Raw genomic sequence first — 24,601 nt, 5'->3', positions numbered from 1 at the left:
CTTGATTTTAAGGACCAGAAAGAGAGCTTTTACAGGAAGACTTGAAAGCAGTCAAAAACTCACAGGTTATAACTCAAATGCCTATGGGGGCCAGGTAAGTAACCCTCAGGATTGATGCGGCTGAGTTATGCCCGTGGAGAACACAGGCCGCACCTGGAGGGCAGCATGCTTGGCTCCTGGAAGTGTGCCGCTATGTGGGGATATGGCGCAGACATTGCCAAATGTGGCTTTCTTTCTTCAGGAGAGGCCAGAAATCCATATTTTTAAGGAACCAATAAGAAAATTTAAAAGGTAAACAGACCATACCTACAGACCACAATCAGCCTACGGGCCACCAGCTTAAGAGCTCTGGGGTACATGGTGAAGGAATAAAGGAATCTGCTGAAAGTTTTATTTTTAAAAAGCACTGGGTGTGAGGAAATCCATGATTGATTGACCAGGAACTTATAAATGAGAGTTTTGTGGATGGAACCATTGTGATCATTTATAATAGCCAGTCATTGAAGTGCTGAAAAGTTGGGAAGAGAAATGAAATAATTATACATGCATACCATTTTAAAAATATCTTCGTTTACTACTTGTTTATCATGTTTATTCAGTTGTAACAAGGTTTCCCAATACTCAAAACAATATATTCACATTGGGACCAAGCTAAAGTCGCTTTATTTGAAATGTTTTGAGATGATTGCATTGCATATTCTTTAATGAATGGTTGTATCCAAATATTGGATTTTAAATAGAGGGAATAAGTTGAGTTTATAGTGGTGCAAACAAAAGTGGCAGAAGAGCTATTTTTAACTGACAGCAAAACTTGAACTTTTAGTGACTTTTGACTTTGTAAGACAATTTTTGGGGGAAATGGCTTGTCCCAATTGACCTCACTATCGCTAGAGGGCACTCGTGAACCACACCAGAAAATGCCAGGGCTTTGCGTTTGCATCTATCCCACGATTTGTGAGTAAAACAGAAAGTGAAAATTGAGTGTTTAGGATGCCTTTGCTGCAAATGCCAATAGAAAGTGAAAATTACATGACTTTGAAGATTTGATTTCAATGATGGAAGCTCAATGTTAGAAATCACTTTGTGAATTAAAGGTTTATATTTACTGCCTTTGTGCCTTCTCACAACCCCAATTTAGGACAATTACCAACCGCTGTTGAGTCCAGTGATGTCTAATGGTTTTAATGTTGTTTTAGGTTGCTTAACGTTTGGTTTGATTGAAATCCTAGAAGCACGTATGTTTGCTTTCCATTTATGCTGCTGCACCACTTTGACTCTGGCACCTCAAGTGTTTTGCGCATGAGTGCGTGTTCTTCCCAGCTCATGAGTCATCAGGTTCATTTATATTTTTTCATAGCTTCACTAACAGTTTTACCTTATTTAATTTAACTTAGTCTCCAGGTCCCCTGATTTTTTTAGTAGAGATTTCCTCCCCTCAAATGTTCCTACCCATATGGTTTCCCATCGGTTTTGTCAGCCTGAATTGGGAGTGGCATCTTGCAGCCCATGTCACTATGTCACCACTCTTTAGCTCTGTGCTCATGGGACAAGAACAACTCTATTCAGTGTGTGGAAGTCTGTCTCACCCTTGATTGCCTATGGAAGGTGAAAATCAAAGCAGATTTTCAAAAGCATTATTGGAATTTACCATCAGAAAGCAAGCAGACCGTGCCCAGAATTCTAACAGAAGTTATTGATTATAATAATGATTTAAATATTATGATGACAATGATATAGCATTAAATGTACAAAATAAAATATGAAAATAAAGAGGTTAGGATGTTCCCAAGTCTCCAGTTTGTCAGGTAGGTAAAATACCCAAGTCATAATTTGAAAAAAATTCTGTTTAGTTGTTTGAAGTTGCTACAGCTAGCTAGTGAAGTTTGTTTTATCTCCTGTGATCATCGGTTTGCTAGGGCCCCTTTGGGGAAGATTTACCCTTATATCTCTCAGGAGTTGTAGCAACCTGGGGACAAGCTGCCCAATGAAAGGAAGGTGATTCTGCCCCACCTTGGCCAGCCTTCCAGACCCACTGGTTTCATAATACTCTCAGGGAGCTCCAGGTAGGAAGATTTGGTTTTCTCAACCTCCAATGAGTGGACTTCAAGTTTATGGAGGGAATACAATGATACCTGGCTCGCATTGACTAACTAAGCCTGTCTTAAAGAATTGAGTTTTCTTTAACAACCAGTGAGTCCATTTGGAACTTCAATGTTAAAAGCCTCCAGTCCAAGTCAAATGCTCTCAGTAAGGTGACTGTCAGGGGAGTTCTCCAGGTCCTGACTCCTGCTTGATTTTTCTAGGTTGTTGAAGCTCAGCTCCCTTTCTCTGGATTTGATTTATTGTTGTTGCTACCTAGAGCATTTTCTATCTTCTCAAGTCTGATCAACTGCCTGTCTTGTCCCAAGTCCCTGTCTTTCCTCTACTAACCTCTAACACAGCCTTGACTGGAGGCTAACATGCCCTCACCTTGCTCCTGGCCTTGCCAGCTGCTCCCCACCCCTCATGCCTGCAATTACTGCACTTACTGCCTATCTTAGCTATTTGCCCCAGGCATGCACCACGTGGGAAATCAGCGCCCTGATCTGGTTGAGTCTCTGTGCTAAGCTGAGAATGATGCTTCTGCATGCTTCTGCTCTGATTGTTTTGGCTAAGCATAATGGTTAGTAGAGTTCTTAGAATATTTATGCTTTAAAATATATATGTTTAACAGTAATGTTTGAATATGATCTCTCAAATTCATCATCTTAATAAGAGCTGAACATTTGTTATGTGCCAGGTACTTTGCTAATACTTACCATGAATTATCTTGTTTAATCCTCTCAAAGACCATATGAAGGAGGCATTATTATCTCTGTTTCACCAATGACGAAAACGAAACTTAAAGAGATAACTAACTTGCCTTGGGTTACACATTGGGCTGCAGCTGGCATGCTTATTCCTCCCCTCTATTGTACCACTTGAAAATAAGTCAGCATTTAGACATGGTCAAGCTGTAGGGGTAGCAATCAGTTAGTACTTTTTAGGGACGATTTTACAATTTTGTAGGTATAAACAGTGAATGAAACAATTGAAAAATGCTCATTTGATTTTATAAATTGCTTTATTCAATGCTCTTTGATTAAAACCTCAAACCTCAGCTGTTCAATGCCAAATTAAAGAGCAACAGGGGGGAAGATAATATTAAGTTATGCTAACAATTTGCATATTAAAAGCCTTTATACCACAATGTATCATGTAGTAACAGAAAAAGTTGTCTTAGGAATAGGAATTTTGAATTGCAGTTGTTATGGGGAAATGGAACTTGTGGGTATCAAAGTGAGAAAAAGAATATTTTTTTTACCTTAAAAATATTAGTTATTTCACAGAGGACAACAGTGGAAAATGCTTTGTGTATTTTTTATCAGTCAATTTCATGTGATAAAATGGACAATGCTTTTAGTTTCCAGCTTTGAGAGCTCTGTAATTTGTCTAATAGGATATTGTAGAAAGAAACTATACCATGGTATATTCTAAACTCTGAGACTCATAACCTCTCCAGAAACCATTATCATATCCTTGCAGATAAATCCAGAAAAATCTTTGGGATTGTTTGGAGATGTTCTCAGTCTCATTTGTCTTGAATTGGTTACATCTGCCTGGGCCTTCCTTCGTGGTCAAGCCCACTTTTTCCCATTGGTGCCCATATTATCATGGCCTGGCCTGTAGAGGGCAGTGTGGCTCATGGAATGAGGCTGTGGCTTGGTAAAAAGACATGACTTAAAACAGCAGCTCTGGGCTGGACCTGGTGGCTCACGCCTGTAATCCCAGCACTTTGGGAGGCTGAGGCAGGAGGATTGTTTGAGGCCAGGAGCTCAAGATCAGACCGGGGCAAAGCCCTGTCTCTAAAAAAAAAAAAAAAAAAGAATAAGTAAACAAAAAGAACAGCTCCTTCACTCTGTCACTATTTCTATGAGCCTGAGACATATCACTCAAGAGGTCATTTTTCATCTGCAACAGGAAATAACATCTGCCACAGAGATGGATTGGGATTGCTGTGAAGATTAAATGGCACTACGTATGTAAAATACCGTACAGAGCCTGGGACCTTGAAGGCTTTCAATAAGTGTTGGTTGATTTTGAATCTGCTCTTGAAAACTCTCAATGAGCTTTACTCAAAATGCTATGAGAAACTTGTGGAGAGCAGAGATGGAATTTTTAACTTGATACTGATTGAGGGGCACACAGTGCCTCTTTGTGATTCATGAGAATCAATTTGTGTCCCAGAATAAATATGAAAAAAATTTTGTGTGTTTGTATATATATGTATGTGTATATATATATGTATGTATGTATATATATATATATGTATATATTTTTTCTGTGATTGGAGTTGTGTATTGCAAAAGTAATAAAACATTTATTTTAGTGTTGCTCTTTTTAAAGACTAATTTTCAAGTTCCAAAAATGAAACTGAGTTTAAGCCCTTTTGCTTTTAAATGAGCAGGCCTCTTCTGAGAGAACACACCCACACACGTAGTAAAAGCAAGCCTCGGTCATTCTTCTCCCTTCCAGACCCGAGGAAGAAGAAATGGGAGGGTTCCAGCGCACCGGGGAAAGCAGGGTTAAGTGCCATTCCAGGAGCTGCACAGCCCCAGCAGCCAGGCCTTGCTTCACTCCTGGTCAGGAGGAATTACAGTTCCGAGCAGGTCAAGAGCAGGGGTGTGGGCCAGCTGAAGACCTCATTACCTCAGCTGTCCTGGAGGGAAGGCCGTGGACCCCTCGGACTGACGGCGCTGCTTGGGTATCCTGGCCTTTAGCAAAAGTGGTGGATACTCAGGAATGGACAGCCAGGTGACCCACCACACTTTTCCCAACATACTACCAAAGTCAGTACTGCCCCTGCTGTTGAACGTGGCATATGTACCGGCATTCAAACTGCTTCCTTACCTTCAAGCTTTAGTGCCCTTTTTAGATTTACAGGCTCCAGACTTTAAATACAACAGGAAAAATCTGGTGACTAAAGGGAAAAAGTCTTATTGCAAAGTTGTACCTGTTTTTTGGCGGGGAGCTCAGCCCCAAAAGAGGATTTCTTGGGACTCATTCTAAGACATTCTTGAGAAATGTAAAATTATAGAGGATGTAAGCTTTGTGCTACTTAATAATTTAATAACCTAGATTTTCTAGGTCAGGGAAAAGTTACAGTAGTATTCTCAGCTGTTATAAATTTAACTCCCGTGAGTTCTAATGTTTCAGCACCCAAACTCTGCCTTCCATCCTGCCTCTTAGGCCCCCAAATAGCACAAATTCTTTGTCCTACTATTTGTCCCAAATTTTGGCTCAGAGAATATATAGTAACCGTATATAAAAAGAGTACTCTTCTTGGTATTTACATAGAAGCAGATAGAGAATATAAGTTTTGTTTTCCAAAGTTTTACAAATTATGTTAGATAATATATAACCATGTATGACAGTGTGCATAAATATATTTTTGCATAAAAATAGTATCTTCATCCCACAAACACTATCTCCCTTTTATGTCTTTGCATATTGGCTGATAATATAGATTCTTTTCCCCAAATTTTCCTTTTAACTTCATGGTTTGAGGATTTAAAAAAAATGTTTTTTGAAGAACTGCTCACATTAAACATTGCCTGGGTTCAGAATGATATGCAAAATTGACAATTCATTGATCACTGACTCATTCATCCATAGTAACATAATAAATCTTCCTTAGCCATCTCAAAGCTTAGTGACCTATGAGAATAGATAGAAAAACCTATAGATCAAGTACCTAACCTTTGATAAAAATAGTTGAGAATTGTTTTCTTTGCAGTCTACCTCAAGTTCAGTCTTGGCATTTGTCCTTGCATAGATTCTGTCCTTATTCTACAGCTTAGGTGAGATAAAATATTGGATCTTTAATTTGGACCCAGAGTGTGACAAAGTCCACTTTCATTATTACATATCAACATTTCACTCATTGGATGAGTGTAAAAGATGCTTTAAGATTTTAGGAGAAATTGGAGATGGAGAAACTAGAGTGTGATCTACTATTACATCCAGTTTTTTTCTGGAAAGCCCATAGGCATAAGTCTCCTTTGGACTTTCCTTTTGTAAATAAGGTATCTGAGGTGGAGGAAAGTGGCAGTTGCTCACATGCCTGGATTGGGTCTACATCATTCACTCATTCAACAAATAACTGAGTGCCTACTGTGTGCCAGGCCTTTGCCAAGCACTGGCGATACAATGATCACCCAAATAAACATGACCTCTGACCTTGTAGAATTTACATTATTCCTCAGACATGGTTGGCAGTTCTGGTAATGCAGGCACTGATAACTTAAAGGAGATACTCAACAACTATTAATTGATTAATTGTGTGGAAGATTTGGGTACTATTATTAACAAAAATTTTGCTTCTAAAACATCTTCTAAAGCAGAATTTCCCAGAATTAGTTTTGCAGGATAATGGTAGATATTAAGTGGAAGAGAGGTGAAATAAATGAATTTATTTACTCCAGGACTTCTTAGACCCTTATTAAGTAAATGTACATTTTGAACATGCAAGAAAGTGGTACTGTTTTCACATTTTCTAAATTTCTTTGACCATGAAACCCAAGATGAATCATATCTTGTTGGACTATTGATCCATGGAACACACTTTAGGAAACACTGTCCTAGTGTTTCTAGTTGTGAAAGAAAAATTCAAAGAGCTAGAATTTCTAAGTGGCTCAATAATAAAATTGATATGAGTTAAACAATGCATTTTGTAAAACTTCCAATGAAAGTTTTACACATAACATTTCCCTTTTATAGGCCTCTCTCGTAGAGCCGCATTATACAAATGAAAATTTTATTAAGTTAGTTCACATATAAACTTTTTACATTAACTGGCTAGCAGTTATGTAAAAAACAAATGTAGTCAACAAAATAGCAGTATTGAAATGTGGAGTTTTAGGAAGTCAATAAATAACTCCTTTTCTTTTCTTGATTTTGATAATTTATTTTGAGAGGCAGGAGATTTAGGCAGAGGGAGATCAAAATCTCAGCTTTATTTCTTATCAAAGCTGGATTTGAGGGTGTGACTCTGACTGTGGCAACACTGAGGCTCCTACTACCGAACTTTGGAATCAGAGAACCTTTTACTGGTCACAGGAAGCACCAAAAACTGCTGGCCTCTGCCACAGGACAGGGCAGAGTAGAACCTGTGCAGGGAGGGGGAGATCACAGAAAAACAGAGGGAGGGTGATGCGGGGTTGCAAACGCCTGGCTCTTTTGCCTGATCCTCCAATCAGGGTAACTCCTTCCACCTCCCTGGAGAGGAATAAAGAATGAAAATCTGAGCTGGAGCCTTTAGGAAAGGCTTTCTCATGGAACCCTGAGGAGGTGGGAAGAAGAGAGTCCCCAACATTGGATACTTTGTGTAGCAACAATTTGGGTTTTTATCATTTTAAATATCATAAATTTTTTACTCACTTTGATTTTTATATGATTGTATACATTGTAATATATTAATTATTGCAGTATTTTCAAGTAAGCATACTTTGGAAACTTTTTTGAAAAATACAGATTCCACAATCACAGCAGATCTACTGTATCAGCGTATCTGAGAAAGAGACTGGGATTTTTTATTTAAAAATATTCTGCAGATAATCTTCACCATTGTTAAAGTATAGAAAATACCGAGTCATAGAAATTGCAAAAATTAGAAATTAATTTTATTTAGGAAACTTATATGACAAGAATATCCGGGTGGCCAATTTTTTGTTCTCAGTTTTCCTTTGGATATTTTAGCATTGAATAGATATGCCTTGAGGAGCTGCCGAAGCAAGTTTTTCCTGATCTAATGCCAAAACGATCACTATTGTGTTAATAGCATTTGCCCAGTGGCACTGGTTGCGTAGAAAATTCTGTTTTATCTTCTCCACATTTATGGTCCTTTCTCAAAAATACGACAGAGCATTGTGCTCTTCAAGGAAGGTTTCTGTTTGATCTATTTTGGTTGTTGTTAAAAGAGGGAACACCTTCGTTAAGCACTGATTAGATTAGTTTCAAGTTATTCTTCACTTTGGCAATGAGGATTATTTAGTAAGCATGAAGAGGAATTAGATGATTTAACTATTAGCTAATGGGAATGTCAATTGTGATTGAAAATCCTAAATTATGGTATGTGACTAAACAGAAAGAAAAAAGAAATACGTTACGCAGAATGGAAATGAGCATTGCTCACTGCACATTCTTTATAATGGTATTTATATATACTAGCTATTACTAGTTAAATGTACAGATTTTTCAACATACAGCTAAAATTTTAACTGTTACTTTTTCAGTGCTACAAAACATCTAAAAATAGTGAGTTAAAGAGTTTTCTACTAACATTTGAAAACTTACTCCAATCCTTTCAGAGATACTGCTAGTAAGATGTTTTGTGTTTATGAAATACTTTTTATTCCACTAAATAAACTGTTATTAGAAGTTAAAGACAATTGTATTTTTATTTTTGAATCTTCATGGGTTAATTTAAAAGAGAATATTTTTTTAACATGCTAAAAATTCTCAAAGGTGTTTCAGAAGTAGATTCTGTGTCTCTAGAGATCCTCTAGTTACCACAACAGCTTCTCAAGGGGAAAGCCCTTCTTCACTGTATTCACCATGAGTTCATTATAATTATCCATTTCCTAAAGCAGCACCAGAAGCTGATCCCAGCTTAAACAGAGACTCTGCTTCACATGTGAGCAGCAAATTGATTTTCTCTTCATGGCACTGTATCAGTAGGGTTAAGAATATTGGTAGAAAGCCATGCTATTTAATGCAAGTAAATTTTCAAGAAAATTGCTATGCTAAATACTTCACTAGAAGGACTTTATCTACATACAGCAGCAACTGTGACCTGCTTTAGAGATGACATCATTGGGTGTCATGTGGCTCTTATACGTTTCAGCCTCAGAAAGAGATAATCTGTGAAAGCCACAAGAGCCTGATTTTTGCTGTGATAATCTTCAGCAGACGGAGGCTGGGACTAGAATGAAGCAGATCTGTTTATATAGTGTGTGCAGTGCCTCGTGGAATTCTTAGCTTTATTTCATTGTATGATTTTTTATCAAAAAGTAGATGCAATGATAGGATGAAGTGAACTGGCTGCTTTGGACTAATGGGAGCTTGTTTTCTGCAGTAAGATCAAGAACTTTTCTGGAATCCTCTGTTCTCTGAGTAAGATTGTCTTCTGTGTGCGATTTTATCAATTTGAAGAAAACTGACAAAAAATCAGCAAACTTCGTCTCTCAAAGAGCTCTCCCTCTTTTTTGTCAATACTTGAAGATTTCTGCTCCAAAATCTACTCTGAGTTGCCTGAGCATGGTAGTTGATAACTGAAGAGCAAAAGCATCTTCTTTGTAGTATGTGTTATAGAAATTCTTCAGATAACTTTACTCACTAACACAAGTGGCCCTTTATGGATTTCTTTCAAAGCCAGTTTGAATAAACAACTCTTTCCTCTCAAATGGGCAAGAATAACTCTTCAGCACCATGGAGAGGTCTGGGCAGCATGTGACGACGTGGGACTGTGACCAGGGCAAGCAATCTGACAGTGTAAGTTTCCAAATGTCTGCCATTTATTTTAGGTGCATATGATATTTTCACTTACGGAGAGAGGAAGCTCCAAAGTCTAACTGAGTAAGGTTAGATTTAAGCTATAAAAAGTGATGACCTTCATTATATTTTAAATTCAGGATTAACAATTTAAAATGCTATATTAGAGAATGTTAATATATTAATTTGGGGAAAAAAAACTACTTTCCCTGTGCATTAGTTGGTATGTGAATATTTGGTGCTTTGAATTTTGAGAATCCAAGTTCTAAGAAATTTTTTTTTTAAGTTCACCAAAATTAATTGCATTGCAGTGGACAAAACAACTGCTTTGGAAGTAGCATTTTTATATAAACATATAAATAGTTCCAAACGTACAATCTGTTGCCCTTTGTAAACACCAGACTCTCTCAGAAAGTAGTTTCTGATTTGTACTGGTTTGGAAGATCGGTTTTAAACTTTTTGATTGCAGATTATACTTTAAGTTACTGACAGAGCTAATATCTAGGTGTGCTTATGTCAAGATACATAGGGAATATTTTATGAGTTAAACAATTAAATTTTTTGGTATCAAATACATACAGTGAGAGCCTATGGTAAGTGGAAATAATACATACTTTCATGAAATGATTAGATATAGGCCACTGACGTAGCACTTTTAGCATCATTGTAAATATTTAATTAGTTTCAAAATAGTCCAATCTAATTGTACGGCAGGAATAAAAAATATGTTTTCTTTAAAAACATCTTTTAACTCCTTCCTTAAAACTATCAAAGATATAGTTCTATGGTAGGATATCACACAGCCAATGAAGAAACAATACTTTGAATTATTACCAAGAATAACCCCAACAGATATTTTGATTAACTATTCAAGTTTTTTCTAAGAGAACATAGTGTCATAAAAAAGTAAATTAACAAAACATCTATTCTTAGGCCAGTTAAATATAGTTTGGAACACTTATCTGTGCTGAATCATTTATTTTAAAGCCTAATAAAACTATCTTTTTATATTGTTGTAATATAAAATTTATTTCCCTCAATAGTTTTCCTCATATTTAAAAACTGGTAGTAAATGCAATTTACTTAGCGAAACCTCTAATTCAAATGTAACTAATTCTTTCTGATCTGGATAATTTCCAGTTGAATTACTGTTGCTTCTTTACTCTTTAGTAATTTGGTATTTGATATTTTGGATAAATGGTACTCACCTTTTGACAATATATGGAGTGTATACTTTTAGAGAATGTGATTTAATTTTATATTAAAGAGATCTTGTTATACATTTTTGTCAGGTTTGTTTAACAGATTCACTAATGATTTCCTTAACTGATGTCAATATTTAAAAGACCTCAGTTTTTGAAAAGAGTAAAAGGTAGATTTGTGATTCTAGTTCTTTTAGTTTCACTTCCCCAAATTTTATAATTCTGCTTTGATTTTACAGATGAGTAAGTAGTGCCTTTCACACACTATTGGGTGTATTTCTGTGATTTTAAACTTCAATTATCCCCTTATGGTCTTATGGTAAACTATATCCATTTGCTGTGGTGGTGGATTTTGGACAAATCATTCTGGTTGATTAGATTGTTAACACTCTAATCTGGAGGATTTAAGACTCATGTCATAACATGTATCTGCTTTATGCTTTAAAATGGAGGTGGGGGGCATGCACCTGATTCAGAAATGTATTCTCTATCAATCTTTGTCTCACTCTCTACCTCTCAAGGATATGATTACGATATTGTCAGAAATGTAACATTTTATATTTGTTGCTCTTTTGCAAACATTTTAGCAATATATTTATAACCACAGCTATCTAGCATACACATTTTGTAGTTGAGATATGGTTGTCTATATATTTATTTAACCAGAAATTGTTGCTATATGACAAACCACAAACACATGTTGGTTTCTGTTTTGATGGTCTTTCAATCATTATTGAAATAGTCATCTGAACAGTAGAGAAATGTCCAGAGCTATTTAGACTGTGAGCTATTCACACTTATTTTTCCTTCCTTCCTTCCTTTCTTTCTTCTTCTTTTTTTTTTTTTTTTTTATAACATTCTGGTGGTAGCAGATGTGTGTGAACAATCTTAAATTTAGTTGACTGACATTTTGCTTTTCTTGCCAATGTAAAAATATGCTCACAGATCTCTTTTTTGCGGTCCACTCTCCCTTGAAAGCGCTTTATAACCTTTGGCTACAGAGAATTTAGCGGCATATTTACCTAATGAAAACCACCCTAATTAGGCTGCTTTGCAGGGTGTCTGAACATAGAGGAAGCTGATTGATGGGTGTGGTTCTTACTGCTTATTTCAACCCTTTTTTGTTACTAAGAGAGATAAGTTGATCTTGGAAGTAGTTCTAACATCCAAGGTGCTCACAGACTCACCTCTTTTGCATCAGTCTCCAAAACAGCTTCCTACAGAAGCAACTCCTGTAGCTACAGTCCCGACAGGACAAGTTCCAATAGGGAAAAGCCTGAGAGTGGAATGTGCTGCAGAAAAAGTCCCAAAAGGTAGCTTCTTAGAGGGATATGGGGCTCCTTGGGATTATTTCAGTGAGCAGGAGGCTGATTGATTCCAAGTGGGTTCTAGGCTTGTTTCAGTATGTTTCCAACATTATGGGTAGGTCTCAGTGGACCTCAGGGGCCCAAGGGTGGTACTCCAGCATCCCAGAGAATCACCACACATTGATGCTTCTGCATAGAACTTTATATCAAGTTATTTTTGTCCTAAGTTACTACATTTTACTGTTACTTGTTCTTTCTCCGTCCCAGTTATACTCACAAGGTAGATTCCCACTTTATATTATATGATGGACCTAATTATGACCTGACTGATTTGAGGTTTGTATTAAATATCACTAGAAATGGTGGAATACTCTGTTTCAGAGAATTGAAAAGAGCTTAGAGACTTTCCACAGAAGATATCCACATAGCTGAAAGTCCAGAAATATCCTCCAGATATTAGTAAGTCTGGATACTATGCTTTTCTCACTTTGTGTAGTCACTCAAATTCCAGTCCCTCTAAGTGAATCTGGCTTTCTCCCTAAATAAACTCAACCTGGAACATGTAAGGAACAAGCGCACACCCAAGTAGCCAGTCATTGGGATGAATTCAGGCCCTTTCCATCTTGTCTAATTTGTCCTGTTCTCCTAACTCTCACCTTACTCGGATTTTTTATACCATCTCATGTACACTTCTGGAGTTGACACAGTACATCACACAGTGACTGACTTCATTAATAAGATCCATCTTGATGCAATACCCATTTTGAATCCAACACTCTGTGGTGACCTCAATAGCATGCTCCTCCAGAATGCTGTTTTGGTTCTTGATCTCTGACCCCTGTCTGCCACAATGGCAGGAAGAAAACATCTCTCCACCTGGGGTTTAATATGGGTGCATTGGAACTGGTGGAACTGTACTGGACAGAACAAGCATGTCCGTTAACTATCCATGATAAGTACTTATTTTTAAAAGTGGTCAAAGACAGGATCAATGATTTTAGAGTAGATAGACAAGAACATAAGGCTTTGATGTCTTAGAGCAAGTCATACAAATTTACCATGTTTAATTTTTGTTGGGATTGCTAGGAATGTAAATACAGGCATTGTATTTGGACTTTAGCATGACTTTGAAGATTGTTTTCTGATGTCGTTGTGGAGAAGATAAAGACCTGTGAAAGGAACAATAATACAAATTGATAACATTTTTTTGCCTGGTTAGATAGCCTTACCAAAGTAATGTTAACTAATGAATCAGAATCATCTTAAAGTCTCTCGTGGTGTGTAATAGGTTTTTGTTATAAACATTGTTTTTATTAATGATCTTAAATACAATCTTTTTTCCTACTTCTTATTTCATAATTGAGGGAACTTCATTCAGGATAGAGGAAGCAACTTTCCTAAGGTCGGATAACTGGTCAGATTTAAAGTTGTAGCTAGAAACCAGTTTACTGACTCCTGGGCAAGGGAATTTCTACCAGGATATGTGGTCACTAAGAAAACCCAGCACTGCAATAAGTGGAAGTTTTATGGAGAAAATTTAAAATAAGTACCACTTTTTAACTTTTGGAACTACCTTCAGTGGTATAGGCATAAAGCAGTGAGCTTCTCATCACCATAAATATGCATACACAGACTGGATGGCCCACATCAGAGATGTTATAGAAGGGGACTCCCTACTGGTGTGTGTGTGTGTGTGTGTGTGTGTGTGTAGTGGTTAGACTACGTGATCTCTAAGGTCTCTTCCAACTTGTATACAGAGAGGAGACATCAGTGCAATGTTGTCTCATTAAAAAGAGAAAACAAGAATAATTTCTTCATTCAACAAGTATTTATTGAGTACATACTCATGTGATTCTAAGAACTGATGTGATCATCCAGTCCTCCCTGAGCCCACCCATTCGAAAAGGAGTAAAAAAGGGGGAGATTGGGAAATGACACTCCAGGTGGGTTTTATTTTAAACCTTAGGAGTTGGAAAAAAAACCAGGAGTAAGAATAATATGCATCACCTTGGTCTATTTGAGAAGGGAAAACTATGTTAAAGGGGGAAAGCAGAACTAGAGTTATAATTTATTTCTTAATTATCTCTAACATGGAGGTACTGCAATGCATAAAAAAGAAACGAAAAATTTAGAATTTATTAATCCCTAGGTGATTCTATGATTCCATTCAGAGTTGTCAAATTTCTAACTAGCTCTTCTGCTCTTTAGCCTGTATCCTTCAAACCTGTGTAGCTGTAGCTACATAATACCCGTAGAGATTCTGTCCCAATTGTCATCTGTTCTTTTTAGAATTGGGAGAAGCTCTGAAGCTGCAAATCGTCAATTCAAGGGCTCAACTGCAGATAAGCCTTGTTGCTGGCCCTGCTCTGAATTTGAACTTTGCTCGATTAACTGGGTTTCTATTATACGTGGTATATTTAGGCTATTCTGCAATGAACAAATCCTCAAAACTAAAACAGCTCAAATACAACAGAGTTTTTTTTCCTGATTAGGTATCGGTCCTGTACAGGTGAGCAATACAGTGGGGTGACCCTTCTTCATGTAGTCATTCAGAGAATCCAGGATGGGGAGGGCTCTGCCATCTTCAACACATGGCTTTCAAGGTCACTCTAGAGTTATCTCCCTTCCAGCAAACCAGAAAGGGGAAAGGGATAGAGTAGTACCCACAGGAGATGCTAACGGGCCGGTTCTGAAAGAGGCACACATCACTCAACTAACTTTCTTTTGACTGAACCAGTCACATGCCATACCTAATCGCAAGGGGGACTGGGAAATATCATCCTCCAGGGTACACGGAAATTAGGAAAATAATGGATTTTAGAGGACTTAGAACTTTCTTCCATACCTGGACTTCTGTTCTACTATGGGAGGAATTCTTCCTCCAAATCTATAGTTCCCGCTGCTACAAATCTGGCATAAGCTGTTGGATCTGCTGGATGTTAACTTCTCTACAGCCTTGACCACTGCCTATGTCAGTCTTCCACATTGAAAATGATAGAATTTATTTGACCTAAAAATAATTTATTAGAACTACACCAGATAACTCACTGAATTGAAAGGAAGGCTAGAGAATTAGGCTCAAAAAACAAGGAGGAGCTAAGGGAAATTGGTTGGCCAGAACCCCAAGCAAAGGCACACCCCAGGGGCAACACTGCTAGAGTGCTGCTGGCCCCACTGGACACCGGATGCAATGGCTACACAGTTCCAAAATGCCTCTCTCTTCTTTGAGACACCTCCTTCAGATTCAAAGCCCTGAAACTGGGCCATCTCACTGACTGATTTAGGTAACGTGTTCAAGCCAGATTGCTAGAATTCAGGGAAGGGAATTGCTTCTGTAGTGGGGGATAGAGTTCTGTTTCTTGCTGTAATGTTAATAACAGCGGATTCTGTAATTATGGGAAAGGGTTTAAATACACTAAAAAAGAGAGACAAATCCGATGTGCCTGATGTTGTAAGATGCCCCTAATGTCACATTAGATCTACTGACGACCCATGGTTGTTATCATTCATTCCAACTGGCCACATGCTGAGCCTGTGCTTTATTACTATGCCTGGACTGTGCCTTGGTGCCACTCCTGAAATGTGTTCTGAGCACTTTCACCAGTTTATTACCCTAGCCTGCCTAGCATTCTGCATGTGTCTTGCTGTGGCCCTTTTTGCTACTACCTGAGCTTTTCAGGCCCTTTCCTGCACTTAGCCTTGTTTTGAGAATTTAATTCAGACCTGGGACCAATGTGATAAGCCTGCAGGGCCATCACCCAGACATTTGACCCATCTCCTGTGGGGTTTTCTCATCTATAAAATGAATAAGTCAGCTGAATTCCCATTAATTTCAAAGGGACACCGAAGCTTAACAAGATGGTGCTTAGAGATACTTGGAACACAGGGTGGCATTACCACATTATTATTTTCACAAGCTGTTAACCTGAAGGGAGAAAATAAAGAGTGAAAATTTAATGCCAGAGAGGCTTTTGGCACTTTGTCAATTCGACATTAGCTTTGAGGGCTTTTGGAATTTTGCCTGAAATTTTCAACACCAAGCAGCTAAAAGCTGTGTTTTTCTGGGCTGGTGATATTCCTGTCCTCAGGGACAGCATTAAGCATTTGTGAGGGATGAACTGTGCCAGGCCCGTCTTCCAGTGTCCCACCAACAGACACAAAAAGGCAATGCACACTCTGTAAATCGCTGCTCATATCCACATTTCACACTTGGAACCACACCTCTGACTTGTGCCAGTAGAAAAGGGATGGATAGGAAAGGAATGCTCCATGTGTGCGTGTGTTTAGTTCCCGGTGTGACATGTGGGCCCTTTGTGGCTGGGAGGCTTCTGTTTGAGTGCTTAGATGGACCCTGGTGAAGGTTGCAGGATCTTTTTAGACCTTTCTAAATCTCCCAAGTCACAGTTTTCTTTGAAAGAGTTATTGGTTATGCAAATGTCACCGTTGCCAACTAAACCAAAGAGTGGGTAATTAGAAGATAAGGAAGAGAAGTAAGTCCTTTTGAAACTTCATTTTAATGATTTTAGAAGAAGAAAGAGACAGGAAAACTTGTTGGAATCCAGGGAAGTATTTATTCATTCCTTTTGATTGATGTTTAAGCTATGTGATCATAATTACACGGAGAGGTTCCAAATGGTTTTCTCTATTGGCACAAGAATCATTTTCAAATACATAGGCTTGCACATATGTGCCTAAAACATATTTACATATTTAAAAAATAATAATATGCTATTCATGTGTTAGAGTAAAAGATGTTAATCAAAATTCTTTAGTGTTACAAGCTAAAAAATACAGTTTTAAACCTGCTTACTTGTTTAAATAAGTAAATATCTTCATAAAGACCAACAAATCTGAGCTTTGTCACGGAAGAAAGGAGCTATTTTACAACAAAGTACAGTGATCATTAATTTTTCTAAAGCTAATAGGAAATGAGTCTTCTATATAAGTGAACTCTGTCAATAATGGCAGGTTATCTTTTTTTTCAGTCAACACATTTTGAATGACAGTGTTTCTAAATTATATTGTAAAATTCTTCATCCCATTTTATAGGAATGCTCATTCATTTCTAATTGTAATATGTATCTATGTTCATATTAGAAAATATGAAAAGTTTAAGAAATATATCTCCCCCTTAATCCAACATACAGAGACCACCACTGTTAACATTTTAGTGAATTTACTTGGAATTATATACATACACTAGGAATGAATATGAATATATATGAACATACCCTTAAAATATTTTCAATATTTTAAACTTTTTAAAATTTAATATTTTAATTTCTGTGTCATTAAAATTTTTCAGTCTTACAGTATAATATGAATGTTTGTATAATATTAAATCATATAGATATATGAATATAATTCATTGAACTGTACCACTATTCTTACCAATGTCAACATTGGGGATGTTCAGATATTTTTGCATTTTTGTTTCATTACAAGAGATCACTGTAAGTAGAATAAAAATTTTTATAAAGTTTTGTAAGGATATTGGTATTTACTGTTACATGTCTAGAACTGTTCTGCCAATACATTAGTTTGATAGTTGAAAGTAGCCTGTGTTTCAAATCTGAATTTCTTTTTTAATTATTGAGGTTTAACATTTTCATATTTTGTAGTCATTTTGATTTATTCTGTGAATTTTCTGACCACATTTTTGTCTATTGTTTTATTGAGTTTTTATTTTTTTCTCAATTATTTGTATTAGCTCTTTAAATATTACACATACACTATTAAGTTTTTGCCTTCATATTTGTGGGAAATATTTTCCTAGATTATGTGTTTATGCTATTTCAATCTATAGAATTTTAAAGAATTATTTTATGAGATAGAATCTACTTAGTATCCCTTCTCACATTAAAATTTTTTTTTTATTTCAGCATATTATGGGGGTACAAATGTTTAGGTTACATATATTGCCTTTGCGCCGCCTGAGTCAGACCTTCAAGTGTGCCCATGCCCCAGACAGTGCACAGCACACCCATTATGTGTATATATACCCATCCCCTCCTCCCCCACATCTGCCCTACACCTGACAAATGTCATTATTATATGTGCATTTAAGTGTTGATCAGTTAATACCAGTTTGATGGTGAGTACATGTGGTGCTTGTTTTTCCATTCTTGGGATACTTCACTCGGTAGAATGGGTTCCAGCTCTATCCAGGATAATACAAGAGTTGCTAGATCACCATTGTTTTTTGTGGCTGAGTAGAACTCCATGGTATACATATACCACATTTTATTGATCCACTTATGTATTGATGGGCACTTGGGTTGTTTCCACATCTTTGCAATTGTGAATTGTGCTGCTATACACATTCTAGTGCAGATGTCTATTTTATAGAATGTCTTTTGTTCTTTTGGGTAGATGCCCAGTAATGGGATTGCTGGATCAAATGGTAGTTATACTTGTAGTTCTTTGAGTTATCTCCATATTACTTTCCACAGTGGTTGTACTAGTTTGCAGTCCCACCAGCAGCGTATGAGTGTTCCTATCTCTCAAAATCCATGCCAACATTTACTGTTTTGGGACTTTTTGATAAAGGCCATTCTCACTGGAGATAAGTGATATCTCATTATGGTTTTTTAATTTTTTTTATTTCAGCATATTATGGGGGTACAAATGTTTAGGTTACATATATTGCCCTTGTCCCATCCGAGTCAGAGCTTCAAGTGTGTCCATTCCCCAGACCGTGCACACTGCACCCATTAGGTGTGTATATACCCATCCCCTTGCATTTTGCTGATGATTAGAGATGTTGAGCATTTTAAGTTCATTTGAAATTTTGATGTATAGCATAAAGAGAAGCAATAGTCTTATTTTATTCCAAGTAGTTAACCCATTACTTGAGCACCATTTACTGACCAATCCTTCCTTCTTCACTGCTTTGTGATGTGATCTTTATCACTGCTAAAAAATCTATTTATTAGAATGTCTTTCTGACCTATCTTCCTGGTTTCACATGTTAACTATAGCACCTATATCTTACTGTCTTAAATATTACGTTTTTATGAAGGGTTTTAATTTCTAGTAGGAAAATTCTCCATTTCTTTTCATGTTCTTAGTCACACTCATTCCAGATAAACTTTAACATTGTGCAGTTAAGTTCCAAAAGAAATTATTTGGAGACTTTAATAGGAATTGCACTGAATCTATGAAGAGATGTGATACAAACTGATATCTTTACTTGTTCTTCCCATCTAGGAACATAGATAGCTAGATATAGACGTAGGTATGAGCATGGATATGGATAGATAGAAAAAATTTGAAATTTCATTTTAGACATTTTTTTCTTTCCTTATAATTATTACCCTATGCAAATGGATCCTTTCCTTCCTTTTTCGGCCTCTAATTACTTATCACTAGAATATAGAAAGCAATGACTTCTTATCTTGATTTGTATGTTTTCACCTATTAAAATCTCTTCTTTGTACTTAAGAGTTTTTTATTTGATTCTTTTGGGGTTTCTAAGCATGCAATTTTCTCAACTGCAAATAATAGTAAATACGCCTCCTCCTTTCCAATAGACTTATTGTATTGACTAGAAAATCCAGTCTAAACAACAGACGTTGCTTTATTATCCCTACTTGATGTGATGAGTTACATTCTGGAAACAAAACATTCTTGCATTATGGTATAATTGCTGTTTGGCTTTAATAGGTAGTTTCTTCATAAGTTACTTTTTATTTCCACTTTATGATATGTTATTTAAATTTTTACATCTCTGCTTATAAATAGAATTCAGCTGTAGTTTGTGGTTTTCTCAAGTTTTGAATCAGGGCTATGCCAGCTTCATAAAATCAGAAGCTTCCTAGATTTTCCTTTGATCTCCAATTTTCTATAGCATGGTAATTACATGTTCCTTGAAAATTTCTTAATAAAACTGTTCATCCACAAAGTCTTTTCTCATATATACTTTTGAATAACATTTTCACTTATTCCATGGTTCTTGGATATTCAGGTTTTCTACATTGTGATAAGTTAATTCTGGTGCTTATTTTCTGGGATATATCTGTGAATACCTTGAGATTAATTAGCATATTATTATCTTACTTAAAATTTTTTCTACATATCTTCTTTTATTGCTTTTAATATTTCTAATTTTTTTAATTTAATTTTTGTAACAATCAAGGATTGTGTTAATCAACTCAGCTGTATTTTCTAATTAATACATTTTAATATTTTTATTTAATATTTGCCTATTAACTTTAGGTGTATTTTGTTGTTCCATTTATTATTTCTTCAGTTTAATGCAGAGTTAACTAATTTATTTTAATGAATTAATATTTTAATAATAAAATTAAGGTTTTGAATCTGTTTCTAATTCAATTGTGTCCTCAATCTAATTAGCGGTATCCTCACTTTATTTATCTTCTAAAGATTTTGTGATTACATATCTTTTTCCTTTGCCTCAACTATTATTTAGAAAGGAATTTTAATATTTTTATATAGTGAGAATTCTAAAAATGATAAATATTAAAACAATAATTTTTTATGTTGTTAAATTGAATTGAGGCGATAAAGTACAGCTTTTACAGTTTTTACTTTGGGGTATTTGTTTAGGGATTATGTTTTGGTTTCATATACAAATATGATTTATTTCTTTCAAAATTCCATGGATAGTTGAAAAGAAGTTGTAGTCTTTCTTTTTAGTGTACAAAGAATTTTTATATTAATTAATCAAATATTCATATTCTTTATCCTTACTTTATTTTTTGTTTCCCTGACACATAACAGTTACAAAATTTATTTTTAACATTTCTGAGTCATTTTGTTTCAAGTGTTCATTTTATAAGCAGTATGCAGTTGAATTTTGTTTTAAACATAGATACACGTCTTTTTCTTTAATCAAGGGTTCATTATAATAATTAAAATAACAAACTATTATTAAGTTTGTTTTTCCCTTGCCTTGTCTTTTGCTTTGTGTTCTCATACTTTATTGTTATTTCCTGTGCTTTCTCTCTCATTATATCAATTAATTATGTTTTGTTTTATTTATCTTCTCAAATGCATTGAAACTTAATATTCAATTTTTATTCTGTTGGTGGTTAAAAAAATATGTATGTCTGATTTTAAAAATAAAAACTAAAATTGCATCTTTGATTTACACCTCTGATATTTTGAATAAATATTCGCTCATTCAAGAAATATTTATTGTGGATCTACTCCTTACTAAACACTGACCTACCATTGGGAATACAATAGAAACTAGTATAGATGCAGTTTCTGTTCTCTTTAATTTCTCTCCTATCTCATTACTCCTTTCCTCACTCCTCAGTCTTTATAATATAATCTATACTATAATTTTCCCATTTTTATTTTCCTTGGCCCATATTGATGTTTCTATGGTTTTTTTTTTTGCAATTTAAAACTTGTCTTTCAAGAACTATTTTTTGACATCTACATTCAATTATTTGAACTTTTAACAGTAATTAGTTTTAATATAATTTTATTAGTTTTATTTATTTTTAACTATTGTTAAAAATAGTTATTATTTTTAGTTATAGTTATTTTTAACTATTGTTAACAATAAACTATTGTTTATACTATGGTTTTCTCATTTTTATTTTCATTTTTATTCTATTCTAATTTTTTGAAACAGGCAAAAAGATTTTTTATTTACTTGAATATCTAAAAATATATTTTTGTAGCTTTTGTACATGAATTCTAGCTGGGATGAGTATAAAATTCTTGAGTTCTAATGATTTATCACAATATTCCATAGTTATTACTTTATTATCTTTTGGTACTTTGTATTGCAAAAGAGAATTTTAGGGAAAATATGCTTTTTTATTTTTGTATTATTTTTAGTGGAAAGTAAACTGTGTTTGTTCTATTTTGTACTGCATTCTATTTCAAATTACTTTCTAGTACATAGTACTAATAATTGTAATACTAAAAACTTATAGAGAATTGCTATATGCTAAGTGTTCCTCTAAGCATTTCACATATATTAACTCCTTGGATCATTGTAGTAATCCTCCAAGGTAGGAACCATAATTGTTCTCATTTTACAGATGAAGAATCTTAGCTACAGAGAGGTTAAGTCACTTTCTCTGGTTGCATGGATAGTAGGAGATGGAACTAAAAGGCTGCCTGGGTCAGCATTCTGGTTCTTAACTTCCATGCTATGATACTTATTCTATTAATAAACAAATATTTTCCAGTTTAAAATAGGAAAGTAAATAAAAATGTTAAGTTGCTTTCTGTAAGGTTGAAAACAGAGCTTTCATACATGAAGATGTATGAAATCAATTTCTGAGCAGCTGTCAGAACGTCATATACTTGATAAAAGTAGGAAAAGATGAGAAAGAGAAGAAAGAAGAAAAGTATTGATGTGCCAGATGTGATATATGGTGTCTGATTTAATCTTTTCAGTACCACTTTGAGACGTATTACGTGAAATAAAACTGTGTAAAATCATGTCATAGGGGTTCAAGTCCAGTGTTATTCCCTCTGCACTGAGTCTGATGAACAGTCACTGTGCAGGCTTTAAAGACAAAATCAAAGACACAGCCACACTCTCAGCTGTACTCACACACTTGAATAAAGCTATATCATTTTTAAGAACTAAATAAGAGACTTCCAGTTTAAAATAATGCTTAGCTAGTATCTTTACATGCAGTTGCATCTAATTTTCCATTAAAAATATCTGTGAAGTCACAGTAAAAAGTGAAAATGCACATTAAGATTGAAAACAGGCTGATTGGCAACATTTTGCCAGGGTCTTAGAGGCATGTGCACTAACAATAGAATCAATGAAGGAGGACAATATTGAGAACACATGCTTCGGTTCATGAACAAAGCAGCCTCAAAATTTGAACTGGCAAAACAAGAGGGAATGGTCTCCTTGTGGTGAGGGTAGTCAGATTATTGTTGCACCCTACACCCACATACCACACCACCTTTCTGTAATCGTATTGACAACCTTTCTGTAGTCATATTGATAACCTTCTTCCCCTCGATCTTCTTGATGCCAGCAAGTCATCACTGAGCTGGTCAAGAGGGAATGTTGGAAGTCATTCCTTCCTTTCTTTACCACCATTTCATCTTTCTCATCCACATTGAATCAACCCCAGTCTTGTTGAGCTTGTCTACAAGAACGTCTCCTAAATATGTAACTTTCCGTAGTCACCATTGCCAACACCCTAGCCTGAGCCACCACCATCTCTCACCTGGATCACTACCATAGCCTCCTACGCTGAGTTCCCTGCCTGCTCTCCTCCAATTTCCACAAAGCAGCCAGTGTAAACTCATTAAAACCTAAATTACATCATACTATCTCCTTACTTCCACAGTCTCCAACTGCACCTTAAGTAATAGTCAAACTCCTTATCACATTCTCACATCCTTACTCCAAACTCCCACATGATCTGGCCATTGTCTCTTCATGTTGTGTCAGTCACCAGCCTTCTGTCAGTTCCCTGAACACACAAATATCTTTTTTTAAAATTTTTGCCCTAGGGTCTTCACATATCCTTTCTTATGTCTAGAATGTTTTTCTTCCTCTTCTTCACCTGGCAGGCTCTCCCTCATCATTTGAGTATTAGCTTAAATAGCAGCTCTTTGTAGAAGTCCTTCCCAGCTACCATTATTCTCTCAAACTACACATTGTTCTTTTCCCTTCATCTGGTTTATCACAATTTATAATTATTTAATTAAAGTATTTTACCTATTTATTGTCTTCCCTGTTAAAACCCTATGTGGGCAGGGACCATGCCTAGTTTTATTTGTATGTATGCTAAAGGCCTGCCAAATAGTTGGTGTTCCACAAACATATCTTGAATGAATGAATCAGAGAATCCACCAGATGCTGTAAATCTCAGAAAACAACAGGAAAGGAAATAAATGGTGGTGGCATATTTCAACTTGGAAACATTTCTTACTAGTGAAGGGTAAGAGAGAGGGAGAGTCTTGGTAGCATTCACACACAGTACTATGGTCTTTTTAATATTCCACTGGACTAAAATGCCAGAAAACCAGTAAGTGGGGGTAAGAAAAGATCCTGATACCATTTAATGAAGCCACACTAAGTAGTTGCCTCCTAACACCAAATATTGGGCATGGAGCTGTGCTTGTCCAACTAATTATTTTTTAATCTGCAGACTCAAGAAGAAGACTGGCAATGGGGAACTAAGTAATTTGGAATAACTTTTCTACTGAAGACAACTAGAAAATGCAACTAGATAACTAGACCACACATAATGCTATGCTATATAGCTGTGAAAAGGAATGAGGAAGCTCTTAATTTACTAATAGGAAGTAATGTCTGGAACATATTATTCAAATAACAAAAGAAAGGTTCAGAAAGGCATATACAGTATGCTACCTTTTGTGTAAGAACAGTAGGAGAGAGTTGATAATAAATAGATATCTGTATTTGTGTGTCTTTCTTTGCCAAAAAGAAACAATGAAAGGAGAACCTAACAAACTAACAAAACTAACAAAGATGTTTTCCTATGGATAGAGGTGATATGGTGGTTTGGGTGATGATGAAAACAAAACCTCTTTGAATAT

The 24,601-nt window shown here is 35.7% G+C and overlaps 1 protein-coding gene across 3 annotated transcripts in view; it reads left to right on the top strand.

Moving 5' to 3' along the window:
- The first annotated feature begins 8,927 nt into the window (after positions 1–8,927).
- Positions 8,928–24,601, top strand: part of SCHIP1 (schwannomin interacting protein 1) — a 532,563-nt gene continuing 516,889 nt past the window's right edge. For all 3 annotated transcript variants that reach the window (XM_069473020.1, XM_069473004.1, XM_069473001.1), the window contains exon 1: positions 8,928–9,570. In XM_069473020.1, coding sequence (XP_069329121.1) covers positions 9,508–9,570 — 63 coding nt within the window. In that variant the 5' untranslated portion in view covers positions 8,928–9,507. The remainder of the gene's footprint in view (positions 9,571–24,601) is intronic.

This window comes from Eulemur rufifrons, chromosome 7, assembly GCF_041146395.1.
Source record: "Eulemur rufifrons isolate Redbay chromosome 7, OSU_ERuf_1, whole genome shotgun sequence".
NCBI lineage: Eukaryota > Metazoa > Chordata > Mammalia > Primates > Lemuridae > Eulemur > Eulemur rufifrons.
Note: the sequence above shows the minus strand (reverse complement) of the source record. Positions and strands in the feature narration are given on the sequence as shown.